Source organism: Thalassophryne amazonica, chromosome 19 (genome assembly GCF_902500255.1).
Source record: "Thalassophryne amazonica chromosome 19, fThaAma1.1, whole genome shotgun sequence".
NCBI lineage: Eukaryota > Metazoa > Chordata > Actinopteri > Batrachoidiformes > Batrachoididae > Thalassophryne > Thalassophryne amazonica.
In genome coordinates, this window is record NC_047121.1 from 42,667,585 (window position 1) to 42,687,526 (window position 19,942).

The 19,942-nt window shown below is 42.1% G+C and overlaps 1 protein-coding gene across 1 annotated transcript in view; it reads left to right on the top strand.

The window, feature by feature from the left end:
- The first annotated feature begins 272 nt into the window (after positions 1 to 272).
- The window catches only part of hs6st1a (heparan sulfate 6-O-sulfotransferase 1a), a 136,308-nt gene continuing 116,638 nt past the window's right edge, over positions 273 to 19,942 (top strand). The window contains 1 exon segment of the mRNA XM_034194813.1: positions 273 to 1,126. Coding sequence (XP_034050704.1) covers positions 627 to 1,126 — 500 coding nt within the window. The 5' untranslated portion in view covers positions 273 to 626.

Here is a 19,942-nt window from a genome sequence, read left to right on the forward strand (position 1 = left end):
CCGCCGCTCCATAAAATTTTATTGCACGATATTTATTTATTTATTTAAAGATAAAGGTTACTAACCACAACTTCCACAATTATCAGTATTTTTCCATATAATACAAATTGATAAAATTAATTTGTTTGTCGGTTGTGATTGAGTTGAAGGAGGCGGTGCCAACCAAAAAAAATGTTTTGTTTTGTTTGTTTTGTTTTGTTTTTTTACTCTGCTCCGTTTTACTCGGTTTTCAACGACGGAGAGAGAGAGAGAGAGAGAGAGAGAGAGAGAGAGAGAGAGAGAGAGAGAGAGAGAGAGAGGTTGAAACGGCAGGATTCGCGCTGCATCCTGGGTACAAACTCCAGTGGCGATGCAGTGAGTTCGTCGTGTGATTGTGAAACCAAAGTAAAGTCACCGGAGGAGGCTTCGTCTTCACAATGCGCCCGTTACGGTGCTGAGCGCTCGCGGTTTGCCATGTATCAACTTTGCCGGTCGTCTGGAAGCGAAATGAGCCAGTGTTGAAGCCGAAAACGAGCCACCGTCGTCGGAGCGGCAGAGCGAGAATGAAGAAGCCGAGCGCCGTGCTCCCCGCCGTGGGCTGGACCGGAGAATGGTAGCGCGCTGTGGGAACCGCACTGCGAAGGAACATGGTCGAGAGGAGCAGCAAATTCTTGTTGATCGTCGTCGGATCCGTGTGTTTCATGCTGATTCTCTATCAGTACGTGGCCCCCGGGGTGATCACTTTCGGCTCCCCGCACGGTTATTTCACGGAGGAGGACGAGGGGGACATCTTCCCCACTCCGGACCCTCACTACGTTAAGAAATACTACTTCCCCGTCAGGGACCTGGAGAGGACCATCGACTTCCAAATCAAAGGGGAGGACGTGATCGTCTTTTTGCACATCCAGAAGACCGGCGGGACTACCTTCGGCAGACACCTGGTCCAGAATGTCCGCCTGGAGGTCCCCTGTGACTGCAGACCGGGCCAGAAGAAGTGTACCTGCTACCGGCCGAACCGGAAGGAGACCTGGCTTTTCTCGCGGTTCTCCACCGGCTGGAGCTGCGGCTTGCACGCCGACTGGACCGAACTCACCAACTGTGTGCCGGGAGTCATCAACAAGAAGGAGAGCAAGCTAAAAAATCAAAGGTAAGCACAAATTCCCCGGAAAGTTCACTCAAGATCATCATCGAGAAGCTACCTTGAGTTGATGACACCGTGTAAAACTGATGTCAGAAAATCATCATCTCCAAACACACATAATCCATCGTATTACTGTGTAATATATTCTAAAATATCAATCTATTTAAAACAACTTCCAACTCCGAGGGTGACATTTGTCTTATTTTTCAGATCAGCCATAAATGCCTCAAAGGTTCACCAAGTGGTTGTTTAAGTAATTAAAATAGAATTAATGCTCTGAATAAATCCAAGCTATATCATATATTCCCACTTTTATAATGTAATTTCTTCTTACATACCTCTGATTTTTGGACCAGCCTTTAAATGCTTTAAAGGTGTCATAGAATACAAGTTAGCTCAAATCCAGATGATCTTGACATGGCAGCACAGTTGGGTCAGCAGGCTAAAGTCGATACCAATTGTACTGGGCTAACTCAGTGGATTAGTTGGGAAATGTTAGGAATGTTATTTTCAAAGTAGTAATAAGTCCTATACAAGCCCACCCCAGTATAAATTGGGGATATGATAAATGGACTGCATTTATATAGCGCTTTTCCATCTGCATCAGATAATAATGCCTTTACAAATAATGCCTCACATTCACCCCAATATGAGGGTGCTGCTTACTACACACCGGGAGCAATAGGGGGTTAAAGACCTTGCCCAAGAACCCTTAATGGTTTTCCAGTCAGGCTGGGATTTGAACTGAGGATCTTCTGGTCTCAAGCCCAATGCCTTAACCACTAGACCATCACCTCCCCAATCTACTACTCTCTGGACAGGATACTAGTCCATTGTAGGTTGCTTCCGCAGGTAAGGCCAGTACCCACTTACTGCTTGGGGGACCATGTCCGCTGAAGCATATACTGCTTTCAGAACCCTCTGAAGCTCGAAAAGACCCAACATAAAAAAAAATCCCTATTTCCAGAAAAAGCGCATTCATGAGATTACCCTGGGGACAAATATGGAACAACTAGTTAGTTTATCACGGTAGAACTAGGCTATCATAATTTTTAATGAAATTATGAAATCAGATGCTTTTGCTGATGTGTGGTGCTGCTAACTCAACTACGTAATTGTACATAGAATGTGAATATATTACATTGCTGTAATGTCTTTTTAACATTGTTGTCTAACCAGTCACAAATGCAACTGCCATGACTGTGAGGTAATTTCCTCACGAGTTTCTGAGGGAAAACTCCAGCCCGAAAGAGCGTTCAATACCGACCTTTCCTAACCCTAACCCTTTTCAAAGATTATAGTAAGTCCCTTCGGATGCTCCCTTGTTTTGCACTCAGGGTCGCCACAGCAAATCCAAGGTGGATGCCCTTCCTGACGCATTTCTCCGCATTACATGGAGAAATGTGGCAGGGGTGGGGTTTGAACCGGGAACCTTCTGCACTGAAACAAAGATGAGTCAAAGATGATAAAACTCCTAATTCACAAAGTTACCTGTGTGACTCAGATATTATCAATACGTTTTTAAAATATATTTAAATCATACTTGTAACTGATGCCAACTAATCACCTCACTGTGAATATAAGACCAGGGCCAGCCTTTTTATTAAATACTTTTCAATCTGCAAATTCTTCTGGTTTTGTGGAACTTTAAATTTCTAAAATTGGGTAAGCCTTAATATTATTAATAAAACTTGCTCTGACAGTACCTTTCAGTTCAGAAACTTAAGTAGTTTTATTACAAATATTAGGACAACTGATTACCGGGTGCTAATCAATTTATTAGCTCAGGTCACTAATGTGTCATAAAAGGTTGGGAGGTGAAGTTGACACATGGGTTTGAGCTAACTGACTCCCATATTAAGATAAGATAAACTTTATTGATCTCACATATGACTTTTCAACAATCTAATATAGATTACTAATTGTGTTAAAGACATTTGAAAGTTTAGGCAATGAATTGGGACATGATATAAAAAAAAAAAACTGGTTTTCAGGTCTTGTTTCTATGGCTGTTGCTTTAAATAGAAAGAAACTGCTCTTTACCACACCCCCACATATGGGTGAGAGTGTCCCACTCTATCCCACAGACAGACTGCATGAGTGCACATTTCTGAACATCTGTGATGCTTACAGCAGAATAGTTTCAACATGAACAGTGTGCCGTCATAGAATCGTGGGACGCTGAGGATGATTAGTATGAAACACCGACTGTATTTAACTGTAAAGGCTTAATAAAACCGATTTTGCAAACTATGGAGCTTTGAAGTAAATCTAATGATAATTTATAGAGTCATGTATTCCTGACCCTCTACCCTCAGCCCCAACCAGTCCCAGCAGAAGACTGCCCCTCCCTGAGCCTGGTTCTGCTGGAGGTTTCTTCCTGTTAAAAGGGAGTTTTTCCTTCCCACTGTCGCCAAGTGCTTGCTCACAGGGGGTCGTTTTGACCGTTGGGGTTTTTCTGTAATTATTGTATGGCTTTTGCCTTACAATATAAAGCGCCTTTGGGCAACTGTTTGTTGTGATTTGGCGCTATATAAATAAAATTGATTTGATTTTGATTTGATTCATAATATAAATGAAATCACTCGCGGATACCAGAAAGGGTTCAATATAAATATTGTCTGACACTGTAATGTTGTATGTCATTTTTATCTCAACTCCTTCAGACAGGATTTGGCATAATTTAAAATTAAATAAGAATGTCATGGATACTGTGCACCTTCCAGAAATAGTGGCGTCATAATAGATGGTGAAAGGCGCTGTCAAAAATACCACCTGAGCTCAGCACAGCCCGACAGTTGTTGATAGGTGCCAGTATCAGGGTGCCAAGCCACTGAATCAGATACTGATAAACACTGGGATTTATGTCAGGCTGGGGACTGTTCAACCAGGCAACATTTTCTCAATACAAGCTTTCCAGACATGACGTGCATTCTTATTAAGTTATAACCCATTTCTTTAACGTGCCTCCCCATTGTTGTTGCCGGCGTATTGCATTTCTCGCCCAGACATATCGACGGCTGTATCAGCTTCCATTTCGCTACACCCTTGTGGTTAAAGGGCTTGTTGAATGTGTTCAGTGGCTTTTGTACTGCCCACGCATGTGCAATATTTTATTTTGGAGATGAACGATCAATAGGACAAAAGAGCCCCCCCCCCAACTCTCTGCCTATCTGTGCAGCAGCCAGGCTTGGTGGAGATGTCAGGCCGGCTGCTCTGCTTCCCATGGTTGCTGAAACTGGGGATCAGAGGTGCAGGCTGGGCTGGGCTGGCTGCAGGGGGGTGGGCCCTGCAGGGGTTTGGCTCCGTTCTAATCCGGGTGATTATTACTGCTGGGATACACACACATGCACACGCACACACACACTGGCCCTGGTATTTGCTGCTGGCATCAGTCCTGACTCCCGTGGTTTCCCTTGGTCAGAGGTGATAACGTGTCCAGCCGTTCTGCATGGTGGGCCCAGATATCACAATGAATGCAGGATAAACGGCCTTTCATCACTTTGTGAGCACTGTTTCAAACACTAGGTTTGTGTGTATATTTGAGTGTGTGGGTATAAGCTAAAGGAGAAGCAGAAATGGTTCAACAAAACCAGAGAAGAAGAGCGAGATCTATGTGCATCTTTTGCCTCTAGTGTATTATAAGTGTCCGACATCTTCTAACCACAAAAACAAAGAACTATATGTTTAATAGCACCTTGAAGAAAAGCACTTTGCATTTCATACTCAACCTTACTTCCAAAAACAGAAGTGACTCTCTGCAACAATGAGCTGTGTAGAGAAACTAGAAGTGCACTTCCTCTATTCCTTCTATTGTCATTTTGTGTTTCTGCATTCCATCTTCCTTCATAGTTTCAGCCAGTTTGCCTCGCTCGGTCTTTGCGTGTTTGCCAGCATCTCTTCCTCACCGCCTGTCTGTCTCATATCACTGTGTCAATCTTGGCTGGGGGGCATTTGTCTTTGAGGGAAGCGGCAATGACGGAGAGGTTAGAGAAATCATGAGAAAGATCATCTGTGTTTACAGAAGGACGGTGAATGTTTAGCTGCGCGTTCCGTCCATGCATCCAAGGTGGTTCGAGGGGCCGTATTGGGAAAGTGTAGTGACACGGACCCACAACAGGGGGTGTAAATGAACGGACAATGAAAGAGTCGAATATGAACACTTTACTGTTGTGAAAGAGCACAACCAAACACAGCGGATTACAGAATTTGTGAAAGCAGTCAATCCACAAAGGTGATGTGTGGGCAGGCTCGAGGATAGAAGACGTCTGTCCTGAGAAGAACTGGAACCACACGATTTCCTCCGCCACCAAACCTGGAGAATACTGGAGCCGTCAAGTCCCGAGTCCCCAGGTGGCCACCGTCTCCGAACGTCGGATCTGGTACTGCTGGTGAGGAGCAGAAACAATAAGATGTGGGTGCGTGCACACCCAGTAACAACAATGGTGGAGATTCCACCTCCACCTCTCACACACACTCGTGCAGCTCCTGTCTTAAACACTTATCTGGTTGGGGTGTGAAACGAAGCCGTCGCTGATTACACCACCCTCACTGATAAGGCACTCCACAGGAAAGCAGCTGCAAAATGAATTCAGACTAAGACACAGTTAGATTCTGGCTGAGGATATTACCTTCACAGGTAGATGATATCTCGGCAACGAGGTGGAGATGACGTCCGGTCTTTATGGAGTGGAATGATGAAGTGTAGATGGGTGACAGCTGTCATGAGATAATGAGTGACAGCTGTCACCCCCGGCTGTGTCCGTGGCGGCAGCGCCCTCTCGTGCCTGAAGCCCGCACTTCAGGCAGGGCGCCCTCTGGTGGTGGGCCAGCAGTACCTCCTCTTCTGGCGGCCCACACAACAGGCCGTCTTCAGCCCCAGCCACTGATGATGAAGATTTACAAGCCTGACACACAACAGGCCCGCTCACTTTGTGGGGGAAGTGGCTTTGAGTTGTGTTGTGAACTCAAACGATGAGGGAGAAATGCGGGCTGTCGATGTAGAAATCTTTGTCCGCACAGCTGCAGCTTCCATGAGTGTTGAGATCCGGCATCGCACTACAGCTGTGTTCCTTCTCTTCCAGCTGTCAAGTAATTTTACACAAGCGTTTCTACTGTTGCAAAAATAAAATGTTAATGGGGATCCTTTCCATCGGCTGAAGCACAACAATGTGTCTCTTAATGTCAAAATAACGTTTACAGCATATATTTAAAAAAAAAAAAAGGCTTGTCAAGAATTTGACAGTATAACTGTTAGTGTGATATAAAAGTCTCCTGTAACCATAAAAGTGCCTAACTGAGACAAAAAAAAAAAAAATCAAATTAACAGGAGAGTTCTGTCTAATGCTGCACATAAAACACAACACAGAAAAGTTACCAAATATGCAGTGCGTAATAAAATAGACCAAAGAGAAGAAGCGGTATTCAACGGTATTCGGTATTCAAAATATGGAAGAATTTTATAAAACAGTCAGATTTACAGCAAAACGAATGTGTAACTCAACTGGTTGGCAATTAATGTATTCTTTTCTCTTTGTAACATTGTGTGTGTGTGTAAATATTGGCTGTTCTTAAAGGTGTTGTAAAAATTGTTTTTTACAATGAAATCAAATGAAGAATTTTGGAAGCATGGTGAACAAGCAGTTAGTGCACTTGCTCCCAAAGCAGAAGGTTTCCAGTTCAAGTCTGCCCGTGTCTGTTTTCCATGTAATGTGGAGTTGCATCAGGAAAGGCAAGTAAAACTTCTGCCAGATCAACAATCAGATCTGTGTTGGATCTGTTGTAAGATGACAGAACTTACTGATCATGAGAAGAATTTTTTTGGCACCGTTATACTCTTATTCCACAGTATTCAAATAAAGGACTCACTCCCTTATCTTGCCAATATGGTCAGAATTCAGCTTTTTTGGAAAAGCTTTCAAATTTTGGGCCATGGAGGTAAAAATTGCCAACTCTGTGGCATACTGGAAAAGTGAATTTGTGCCATTCCGTTTGAGAGTCATATGGGTTACCCTCAAGAAGCTGAAGAAATGCGATAGACCTTCATTTATGACTGAAAATGCAAAAAAAAAAAGAGAAAAGAAAAGAAAGAGGGAAAACAGTGATGAAAGTTTTCCGGAAATGGCTGGAAATCAGGGTTTTTACTCACATGGTGAACATTTCCAGGATATTTTTGGCAACATACGTCAGAGTCTATTCATTCAGTTCATTTCAGTTCCACGCCCAAACAGTTGTTGGTGGTAATGCACACCGTGGTGGTTGGTTTGCACGCCGCCAATAATTTCCAAAGAAGAAGGGTTCATTTGTTTTTGTCTTAAGAGTTTATAAAGTCATTTTTTGGAGGACTTAGTTGTTGTTTTCCTAATGGTTTACTTTGTTGTGGACATTAAAAGTCATGAGCTGCATTTTTCCTCCAGTAATCATAATCATACATTAAGTGGAGCTAACAGGTGGAGCCTTCATATGCTAAAATGCTAATTCCATTAGCATTCAGACGAAAATTTAACTCTCAGTCTGCCAGTCCAAACCACAAGATTAATGAGTTTGAGCAACGAACAAAAATTTGTCTGAGGTGAGTGAGTGAAAATAATACGTGATGTTAGTGCTCTGCTTAAGTTTATCAGCTAAATTAGTTGATGCATTAATGTGCGATAAATACTCCTATTGTTCCATTTGAATTGATACTGAGAATTATTATTTTTGAGTTCTTTGAATTGTCATTTCATTTACTGTGTACTTTTCTGAACCACGGTGTATGTTTTTTGGATTAAAGGCTGGTAGCACAATACAAGTTGTGTGAAAAGACTGGGGTGGAAAAATTTACCTGACCCAACAAAAAAATAAAAAATTTTGGGTAAATAGACCTGAAAATGCGCCAGAATGCATCTGAGATCTCAAAGGTTTCTGGGGGAGAACTCCCCCCCACTGGGGCTTCAGGCCTTTGGCCCTTGCCGAAAACTTTCATCCCCCCCCATGGCCCACTTTCATCATTGAAAAAAACATATAAAATGGAACGTAATGAACATAACCAATAAACATAGATCACCATAGATCCTGTTGGGAAGAACTACAGATAAAATTTGGACATATTTCACATGAAAGGTTTGCTGGATATCTGCTGACAGGGTAAGACAAAACTCACTTAGGTCTGCTGCGTCGATTGTCAATACTAATGTTCGTTATAATTATAAAGTTTTGCTTGGTTTGCCACAGTGAGTCAAATGTTTTTATCATAGCTTTATTAAAAGAATTTTTGTAAACCGCAAATTCAGAGTTCCCAGTTTCCATCAAGCTCTAATGGAGTGAAGTCACTATATTTGCCGTGGAATCCCCACAAAATAAATACTTTGCCAGTAATAAAATTAGCTGTAATTTTGTGGTGTACCACAGAAATAAAGGTACTTTATAATTACTAGATTGTGACATAAATAAATTTTCAGTTTTGTTTTGAATTCAGAGGGATTCCACTTTTGATGGATGTATTTTACAAATGCAAATTGTTCTAAAACCCAATTAAAATCCAGTTGTCCATCTGTATTCTAAATTAGAGTAATACAGTCAATATGGCGTTCAAGAAATTTCTACAGAAATATACATTGATACGCCAACAGTCACCATGCTGTTTTGCAACGGTTGTACTGTTTACTGATTAAACAGATGGGTCCATGTATTACGTAATGTCTTTATGACCAAAAATAGTCCACTTCCAGCAGCCTTGAATGCTATGAGGAGCATCAAATGTGGCTGGTTTTCCCCACATTCAGTGTACCATAAACTATAAAGAAAAAGTGTTACAAAGGATTAAACTTGGTGTGGCCTGGTGACATGTGTCAGAATGAGTGGAAGGGGTACTCCGTAGTGGAGAGAGGCAGGGAGATGAACAGCTCATAAAAGTAAAGACAAGTGCGACTTTGATCGGAGACGAGATGGAGATGCACACTGGCATTGTGGGAGATCTCCACTCAGAGTGGATTTGTCATTTGCCACATCTTCTATCAGTTTTAATGTCCTTTACTTATCCCATGGGATGCACAGATGCACGCGCATTCAGCACGCACACGTCTGCACTATAGATGAACATGTTTTCCAGACAAATTTGCTAACATAAGACCTGAGCTATGAGGATTCTAATTGGTGAAGGAGATGCATATCAGTTTACTTAAATTAGATCCATGCTTTCAGTTGGGGGATGCCATCTGGTGTGTGTGTGTGTGTGTGTGTGTGTGTGTGTGTGTGTGTGTGTGTGTGTGTGTGTGTGTGTGTGTGTGTGTGTGTGTGTGTGTGTGTGTGTGTGTGTGTGTGTGTGTGTGTGTGTGTGTGTGTGTGTGTGTGTGTGTGTGTATAATCCATGTGTCATAGATGAGCAAAGTGATGGGGCTGATTTTATTGCCTTTATTTCAGTCCTCTCATTTCACCGTTTTCTCTCCATCTCTCCCAGCTCCACTCCATCCTCTCTTCTTGCCTCTGAAGCACTGTCCTTCTCTCTCTTTCTTTCCGTCCTTGCCTCCTTTCCTTTATGATAGTGTCATTCTCTAATCAAACAGCAGGCTTGCTTTCTGCTTGCTGGCTTTATAGCCGAGGGCTCTCTCTATCTCTTTCCTCTTTCTCTCTTCTCCATTTCTGCCCCCTCGACTTTCTTTCTCTCTGTTTGCCATCTCTCTCTCTCTCTCTCTCCCTCTGAGCGTGACTACTGCATTAGAGGAAATGTCTTTTCATGGAAGATTTGCTGCATTTTCCAAAATGGCTGCTTTGCCTAATGGACAAGTGCCTTGGTTCTAATGAATGATTACATGTATGAGTATGAGGGAAGGGGAGGGGAAGACTGCAAGGGCAAAGATAGAGGTCCAGAAGAGGCAAGGAGGTGAAGAAGAGTAATATGAAGAAGAGGAGGGCTGTCAGAGTGTGATTGAAATGATAAAAGATGGACGAGTGAAAATGTTTAGCGTCATTGCTGGGGAGGGGGCGTTGGTCAATTAGCACGGTTGTCAAGCGGCGAACATTACTTTTCTTTCAAAAGGTCTGTTTCAGATTCACAGCACAAATCACTGCACTCAAAGATGGCTGTGTGTGTGTGTGTGTGTGTGTGTGTGTGTGTGTGTGTGTGTGTGTGTGTGTGTGTGTGTGTGTGTGTGTGTGTGTGTGTGTGTGTGCTTTGAGAAGAGATACGTGTGCATGTGCGCAGCGTGGTGCCGTGAGCCAGCCAGCCAGCACAACCCAGAACCCAGCGGAGCTCGGGGAGGGCGGAGAGGCATTACTGGCCGGCTGAAATATAGTCCTTCTGTACGAGTGCATGTGCGCACTCTTGTGTGGCCGTGCAGGTCTCCGTTAATCCAGTCAGATTAACTGTATTTAAGCAATCATCCAGACTGTGGCTGCACCACAATCCAGCATTCCAAACAAACATTCCTTCTTTGTTATTCCCTGCTTGTTTACTTGGCTGAAAACCTGCTCCTTTTACTGGAAAACATACTCATTTGGTTTGCAAGCTGTGAAAAATGTTGCTGTGGATCGGTTCTCACACATGGTTAAATCAAAGCATGTCGCACTTTATTTGCAGACTATAACACCTTGATTGTGTCTTCTCCTGTCGCACTGGTTCTTTGTTCCCCTCTATGATTCTCTGGGTCTCCCCACACCTTCTGTCGTCAGCCGGTTCCACCCCATCACGTGCCTTTTCTCTTAGTCCACCCTCTCTCAGCCTGCAGACGCCTTTTCTTTCTATTACCTTGAACAGTACCTCGAGTCTCTGTGTTTGGATCTGCTCCTCCATCCCAGGCTGGACTCGTGTCTCTACAGTCACGTTGAGTACACCTTGGATCACCAACTCTGTGATCTGTCTTTTGTGTCCAGGTGTGGTTCTATAGTTGTTGTGTGTGTGTGTGTGTGCGTGTGTTAGTGTACGTAAACTATCTGGCATGCGTGTCTTGGGGCACATCTCTTGCATACTTAAGTATCCTCTAGCAGCTTGAACATTTGTGCTTTTGTGGACAAGGCAACTCTGCTGTGCTGCAGGTGCAGAGTTGCTTCTTGTCTCACAGACAGAGACGGTCATGCGCCCTGTTAGTTGCATTTTCAGTACTTGCATTATGTTGTTTGTGCAAAATATGGGTGTACAGGCATATACGTACACAGTAATGGGTAAGATGACATAGAGTCACTTTAGTTTAACAAACGTTTTGATTTGAAATAGTTTGGAGAGTGATCATTATCGCAAATTGTATAAGGATGTGGAAGGAAAACCTTATCTGAATGGATTTGAGCTCAGATTTAATCTGGATTAATATCTGATGAATGTAATGTTAATATGTGGCAGTCTATCACTGAATAATTCATCATCATGACGGAATGAAAGGATAAGATGTTAAGAGTTTCAAGATGAGATAAAATAAAACAACAAAAAAGAAAACACAGGTTGATGCTTGTTTTTATGGATGTCCCGATCAGGTTTGTATGGCCCCGATCCAATTCTGAGTCATCTGATTTTGAGTATCTGCCGGTACCGAGTCCCGATCTGATATTTTAAAAAACTGAATGAACAATGAACAAATGCTAAATATATAATATTTTCATTTTAATCACCTTATTTTATTATTTATCACTTAAACAGTGCACTTCTCCTTGAGGTAGCTTGAACAATCAAGTAATAATCTACCAGACTTAAAAAAAAATGTACAAATTTCCATGTTATTTTATTTGTCTAAAAATAAATGTCCAAGGTTCCTTATGTTAAGCAAGAAATTATTTAATCTGAAATAACAGGTGGTTTTAAATTACAGATGAAAGGTTTCTAAAGAATCATTTATTGATTTATTTAGCTATTTTAATTACAAGTGTTCTAAACTTTTTTAAACAGTAATCAGAAATTTTGAGGTAACAAACAACAACAAAAAACATTTCCAAGGATTTTTCTTCAGAAAACTGCTCTATGAATGAGCACTCCTGTGACACGTTTCTGTTGTGTAGAGATCAGTGGTTTCTGCACCGATCTGTTTCGTACTGATCTGTGGTTTCTGCCACTAGTCTTCCATGTTTTGGCCCGAGGCGTGTTCCTATTGGACAGCGTGAAGCTACATCACAGCTCAGAGCATCGAAAGTTGGATTGGGTTGAACTTATGTTTTTTTTTTTGTTCAATAAAAAAAAAGATTGGGTTGAACTTTGACCGCGCCAGCCTGCCGACAAGCGGCAATGCGCACTCCCTTCAGAAGCGTCACTTTTGCTCGGCTTTTGACGCGACGCTTCTGACGCCTCTAAAAAGCAATACGTCTCATTGAAAATAATGCTTTTTCGACCGATTCTTGACGCCTCTGACGCGTCCGATGCATGAAAGGCCCATTAATCTGCAGTAATGAGCTTGAAATAGCGCTGATCAAAATAATGAGGATAAAATGTATATCAGATTCCTGATCGGGATACAACGTCCGATTTCGATAAGCTTCGACGGTCCAAAATGAGGCACACTCGGAAAATGAAAATGTTGCAATTCTTTGATTGGCCGCTTTGATGCTGGCTCCGGAAAGAAGCAGCCTGTGATAAAAAGTCAATTTTTAGAAGAGGAAAAACCATGTATACAGCCTGGCCCGAAAAAAGGGTTTTAAGGCCCTTGACGATTTAGCCAGCATATGCCAACGTATGAAAAATGCGAAAAATACGCTGGATACGTCGAATAAATAATGCAGCTGTCACACCATGACGATTTATATATATGCTGACAGCCCTGTTTCTATCGAGCAGTTCGGGTTGGTACTACATGGTATGATACGGGTCGGAAGAGTTGTCTGGCTTAGTTTGCATTTCCACCACCAGCAGAATCGTTTTGTTTGGCAAGTGGAACACATAACTATTGACTAGCATGTCATTGAGCACACGTACGCTGTTGTGCGAACTCTCCCCTGCCCACAGAGGCCACAGTGATTTAACATTTTTTAAAATTTAATTTAATTTAATTTAATTTTTGTCTTGGTGGATCATGGGATTTATTTTCATTGCATGCAGACTGGCTAAGAATCGACTGATGTCTGTGGTAATCGCTGATGTGAGTGAATGAGACACTGTGACTCTTTCAACTTTTAAATTAACTTAATTTTCTTGTTGAGGGACAAAGCGCCGACGTCCTCTGGTTCAGTCTGAGAGACAAAACACAGAGGGACTTCTTTAAAAACACTACGTTTCTTCAGCTACGACAAGGAACTAAAGTATTTCCAGACATCGTTTTCCAAAATTGGAATGCTTTATGTGGGTAATTTTTCTTCAGGCTGTGATGATGAATCCGACTGAAACGAATAGGTAAGATTAAGACTTTATATTTACTCTGTGTGCGAATGGTTTTAATATTTTTATCAATCTGAACTGTTTGAGGACTGCAGCTTTCAGTTATTCAGCCAATCAATGGACAGCATCAATGGACGTATTTCGACTTATGAGCAACTTACAAGAAACATGTGTCAACAATCCCATAACATACTGTACCTACAACTTTTGGTCTGCGTATGCAGAACATATGAGACACATGCTGTCATATGTCAGAAATGTTGTGCATGCCCAAAATTTTTCAACATAATCTCTGTATTACTACATATATCAGTGTGCTCTTAACTTATACAAAACGTACCCATAATTTATTAGATGTCTGCCTGTGTATAATTACTTATTTTTTGAATTGCCCGACAGAACTAGTTTTAAAGCTATAAAGTTATTCATAATTATGGGCATGGCTGCTTTGAGTGACAGTTCATGTGTTCTCGATGAGCCCCGGTAGCTGTGGCTGCCTGATTTTTGGAGGACCATGTCTGTCTTTTGTGAGCATTTTCTTGCAAATGTCTACAACCCCTGGCAAAAATTATGGAATCACCGGCCTCGGAGGATGTTCATTCATTTGTTTAATTTTGTAGAAAAAAAGCAGATCACAGACATGACACAAAACTAAAGTCATTTCAAATGGCAACTTTCTGGCTTTAAGAAACACTTTAAGAAATCAGGAAAAATAATTGTGGCAGTCAGTAACGGTTACTTTTTTAGACCAAGCAGAGGGAAAAAAATATGGACTCACTCAATTCTGAGGAAAAAATTATGGAATCACCCTGTAAATTTTCATCCCCAAAACTAACACCTGCATCAAATCAGATCTACTTGTTAGTCTGCATCTAAAAAGGAGTGATCACACCTTGGAGAGCTGTTGCACCAAGTGGACTGACATGAATCATGGCTCCAACACGAGAGATGTCAATTGAAACAAAGGAGAGGATTATCAAACTCTTAAAAGAGGGTAAATCATCACGCAATGTTGCAAAAGATGTTGGTTGTTCACAGTCAGCTGTGTCTAAACTCTGGACCAAATACAAACAACATGGGAAAGTTGTTAAAGGCAAACATACTGGTAGACCAAGGAAGACATCAAAGCATCAAGACAGAAAACTTAAAGCAATATGTCTCAAAAATCGAAAATGCACAACAAAACAAATGAGGAACACCTAAACAGAAAAAACAAGGTTACAATGGGCTAAGGAAAAGCAATCGTGGACTGTGGATGACTGGATGAAAGTCATATTCAGTGATGAATCTCGAATCTGCATTGGGCAAGGTGATGATGCTGGAACTTTTGTTTGGTGCCGTTCCAATGAGATTTATAAAGATGACTGCCTGAAGAGAACATGTAAATTTCCACAGTCATTGATGATATGGGGCTGCATGTCAGGTAAAGGCATTGGAGAGATGGCTGTCATTACATCATCAATAAATGCACAAGTTTATGTTGATATTTTGGACACTTTTCTTATCCCATCAGTTGAAAGGATGTTTGGGGATGATGAAATCATTTTTCAAGATGATAATGCATCTTGCCATAGAGCAAAAACTGTGAAAACATTCCTTGAAAAAAGACACATAGGGTCAATGTCATGGCCTGCAAATATTCCGGATCTTAATCCAATTGAAAATCTTTGGTGGAAGTTGAAGAAAGTGGTCCATGACAAGGCTCCAACCTGCAAAGCTGATCTGGCAACAGCAATCAGAGAAAGTTGGAGCCAGATTGATGAAGAGTACCGTTTGTCACTCCTTAAGTCCATGCCTCAGAGACCGCAAGCATCTATAAAAGCCAGAGGTGGTGCAACAAAATACTAGTGATGTGTTGGAGCGTTCTTTTGTTTTTCATGATTCCATAATTTTTTCCTCAGAATTGAGTGATTCCATATTTTTTTCCCTCTGCTTGGTCTAAAAAAGTAACCGTTACTGACTGCCACAATTTTTTTTTACAGATTTCTTATAGTGTTTCTTAAAGCCAGAATGTTGCCATTTGAAATGACTTAAGTTTTGTGTCATGTCTGTGATCTGCTTTTTTTTCTACAAAATTAAACAACTGAATGAACATCCTCTGAGTCCGGTGATTCCATAATTTTTGCCAGGGGTTGTATAATAATATGGTTTATTGTGTGGTTAATTGGCCTAACAGATCATCTAACACGGCGTTTACACTGAGTCCTCGACCGAGTTGCGATCGGAAAATGGTCTCTGCTCACTGTCACTCTCACTGACTCCCACTGGGGTTGCAGGCTGGTCACAATGGGGTCTCCATGGTCAGAAAAAAGATCCGTCTTGGTCACCATCAGTCTCCAACAGCTGTGTAAGTGTATTGAACTGTTTAAAACACTCGCACAAGTTGAGTGACCAGTTAACAGATACATAGGTATCTAATCAGTCTTGATAAACTCTCACATGTCTCAACTCACTCTCATCTTGATCCTATGGGTCATAATAGACTCTCAGTTGACTCTGCATGGGGTTGTATCAGTGATCACAGGTATTAACATATTTTTCACTCGCACACTTCAGTCGCAGTGTAGGCTTGGTTTAAGTGCAACTAACCGATCACAACAGAAACCAGCCAAGACTTGTGAGAGTTGACAAAATGTCATGATCTTGTAGGTCTTATATAGGTCTCAGTCCAGTGTAAACAAGGGATTAGACAGTATTTCTCAACCACTGGGTTGTGGACCATTAGTGAGTTGCATAATGCCATCTAATGGGGTACAACTTTTTCAAGTTGAAGCAAGTTTGTAGTATTGTACAATATTAATATTAATATCACAATGTCAATCTCTGTTATGTAAATTAACAGATGTTTTAAATGCCATATAAATCTTGGAAACAACTTAAAATAATAAATAATACATGATTCTTTCAACTTTAACATTATCTATTTGAGACCCTCTGTTTCACAAGATAATTCTATGCTATGATGTAATGCTGCGTTTACACATAACGACGACAAGTCACGAATGCCACGAAGTACACATTCTTGGCCGCTGATCACGAATGTGATTATTCGGGGCAGAGGCGTCAGGTGACCTCAGGAACTGCTGCAACCTGTTACCACACGTTACGATTAATGGCACATGTTGCCGGAGAATTATCAGGAACCATTACGCATGATCAAGAATAATGTTCCGCGTTGTTACGCGCTATCGCACGCTATTGCGCGTAAGCGCATCGTTAAGTTCTGTCACGTTGTGAACGAGGTGAATTGTCTCCACACACACACACACCCATATTCATCCAACTGAATTCAGATCGCTCCAGTTTTTCAGAAGAACTTTGTGACTGCATGCGTAGTTGGGCTCTGTGCCATGGAGTGGCGCAGAGAGGAGGAGGGCAGCGCCAGATGTGTGGCTTCATGCGGCTCTCGTCTGGCGCATTTTCCCAAACATCAGGCACATGCAGCAGGTGGAACACCTGCAGGAGCGCGCTGAAGAGTACTGAAATTTGACTTTTAGCCGACTTGGTGTCAGCAATCAAGCTGAGTGTTGTGCACCAGGGTTTAATTGTGCGCGCGCTTCTTCCTCCGCTGGACTGGAGGAGGTGCAGAGATGTCGGGCTGCACATGAGTCTTTTCTCGCTCCTCTGGTTCCAGAGGGTAAGACTCGTTCTCCCACTCATTGGTTACAACAGCAGGTGGAACACCTGCAGGAGCATCCTGAGGAGCTTCAGCAGGAACTGTGGACCGACATTTGGAGCCGAGTTTAATTGTGCGCACATGACAGAAAACTGATTTGTCGTGGAGAGCAGTGAAATGTGACGTCGCATTACAAGTCGTGTCAAAACTTGACAGGTTCCGTGTCACTTCGTAATAACGCGTGACAGTTTGGGTTCCAAGAACCATCACAGGAACCACTACGAACGTTGTCACGTTCTATTAAGGATCAATACTCATCAAGACGGATCAATACGCTCAGTTGCGACCTCCACGACGTGAGACGAAATGAGGGTGGTGTGTGACATTCGTGGAAGATTTTTTGACAGGCAAAAACATGCTCCACGAATATAAAGAATATCACGCACCAACACACACTATTAAGAAACCTATTCAGATGCGTTAAGTCACGTTAAGAACGTCAGGAATGTGTCATGAATGACAGAAAAATGACATTCGTAACGCGTCTTGCTTATGTGTAAACGCACCTTATGGATGGATTAGTTCTGCAAAAATAAAACTAAAGTTCTGCAAAAATATAAACCAGGTTGTTTTTGTTGCATTTATTTAATTCCTGATCTCCCATCTGTTGCATGTCATGTTGCATTCTATTAATATACTTTACAATAGGTTATTAGAAACAGAATGGATTAGCCAAAATAATTAGGGATCTTTTTTAGTGGCCCATGTCTCAAGTATAGGTAGGCCTTAAAGTAGAAAAGGCTAAAAACCCTCATCTAAGATGTTTGTGCTCCAATATTCTTGTCGAGTGAAATTATCGTGTGATTTAAATTTGGATGCTAACAAGGTTAGCACTTTTAGCAGCTACCAGTGTTGTATCATGGTGTTGGGACCAGTAATGTTTTTCACAGTGGGTGTGATTATTATTACATTGATGTATTGCTCAGTGAATTGATATCCAAACTTGTTTTATCTTCAACCCTAACACAACTGACCAGCAGCAAATAATACAGTCCACCAAGTATTTTATTGTTCTACCCTTTGCAGTATAGTGAAACAACATCCTGCTTGCACGTAAAAGGGTGAGATATAGCCCATATGCCTTTTCTTTGTCAGTAGCTTGAGGCGAGTGTTGACAGGCCTCTCTCAGTTGTGCTGCTGCTCCCTCTTTGACTACAAGAGTTCAGCTCAGGTTCAGCCTCGGGTCAGCATAATGTGCAACCCAGCTTCACCCTCCAGACTTCAGATTTTTGCTTGAGAGGATCTGTGGACACTCCGCTGGGCTCCTTCCTAAACGCAGTGCTTTGTTTCCCTGACACATCTCACAGCTGATGCCTTTTTGTAGTGTGCTGCATTGTACGGAAGAACAGAGGCCAGAAAACCGCAATTCTTCTGCTGGAAAAATTGTAACAGCTCAAGAGTCTGTATTTTTGTATGTTTAAACATGGGGGAGATTACAGAATCAGCATTAAACTCTCTTTGTCAAGAGTCCAATATGCAAGCAAGTATGATCAAGTTAAGTTAAAGCTGTTGTTGCTATTGATTTGCCCCCATTTGTTTCATCTTGACGTATCGGAACGCGAAGACAAGGTAAGGAACTCTGTTGACGGTTGAACTCTTTTGGTGGCCTGTATGGGGTTGTCTTTGGTCCGCCTGCAGCCCTTGAGCATTGATTAACCCTTGTGTATTGGCAAGGTTTTTTTCACTGCTGTATAGAACTTGAATGACGTCTGGAAGAGTCCTTCAAGGCCGATCCATCTGTACGACAACGAAAATGGACAGGGAGAGAGTCCGAATGAAAAGCAAGAGTGATGTGTTTTCTAATCGTTACACGGCCTCTGTGCCTCCACGTGTCACTCAGTTTTCTCCACCCTCTGCTGCCGACTGTCACGCGGCACCCCCTTACCTCTCCCCGCAGAGTGATTCTCCAGCCGTGTGGACAAATAACCATGTGGCGAATGATTAGCAGACATTTCTGCGGGTGTTAATGAGCGACGTTACGCTGCAGCGGCTCTGCCAAGAGGATTACTGCTGAATGATTAGCTTAGTCTAGCGTCGGCTTTGCTAGCTAAACGCATAGACTGATTAGTGGACATTTTTTACGTAGTGGTTAATGAGTGATGCTATGGTGTGCTAGCCATGAGAAAGGGATTACAGGCTATTAATCAGACAAGAGACTGGCTGAAGCCATTAGCTGGTCTTGCAGCAAAGTCAGTCTATCTGGGGATGATCCGAGGTCCTTGTCTCTAAATTGGCTTTGGCCTTGTCTGAGTTCTCCCGTCTCTTGGTAGATATTGGTCATAAATATCGTTGTCTTTCTTCTCCACCCATTGGTGCTACATTCTTTCACGGCGCTCAGCCTTTTCTTCCCCTTTTTCTTTCCTCTGAGGAACAGAGAGGAAGAGAGAGCGAAATCTTCAGGGATGGTTTCTCTGCCTCTGACATGTCACGACAGGAGCTTCTCCTCATCTGCAGACTGACTTCTTCTCATTTATTTGTAAACAGATAAATAAATGTGAATATTTTCTTCATGCCTGTGCTTGCAAATAAATACGTCTATTCATGAGTCGTGTGTGTGTGCGAGGTGTGTGAGACAGAGCGTTTGTATGTGTGAGAGTGATGGTCAATGGAGGCATGTGAACAGAGAGGACAGGCTGACAAGCGTGTTAATTGAATTGTGGGAAAAATGCAAATCTTCTACTGCCTGCTTGAATTAAGAAGAGTTTTATGTGATTGGAACTTTTTGGAACACACGCACACAGTGTGTTAATTTTCACCAGATCCATAAAAGAGAATTAATCATTGAGTTGTCTCTTTATCCTTCCTTGCATCACACTGTCCTTTTCTCATCATTCTGGCCCATTTTCTGCCCGTCTTACCATCTGAGGACTTTAGTCAT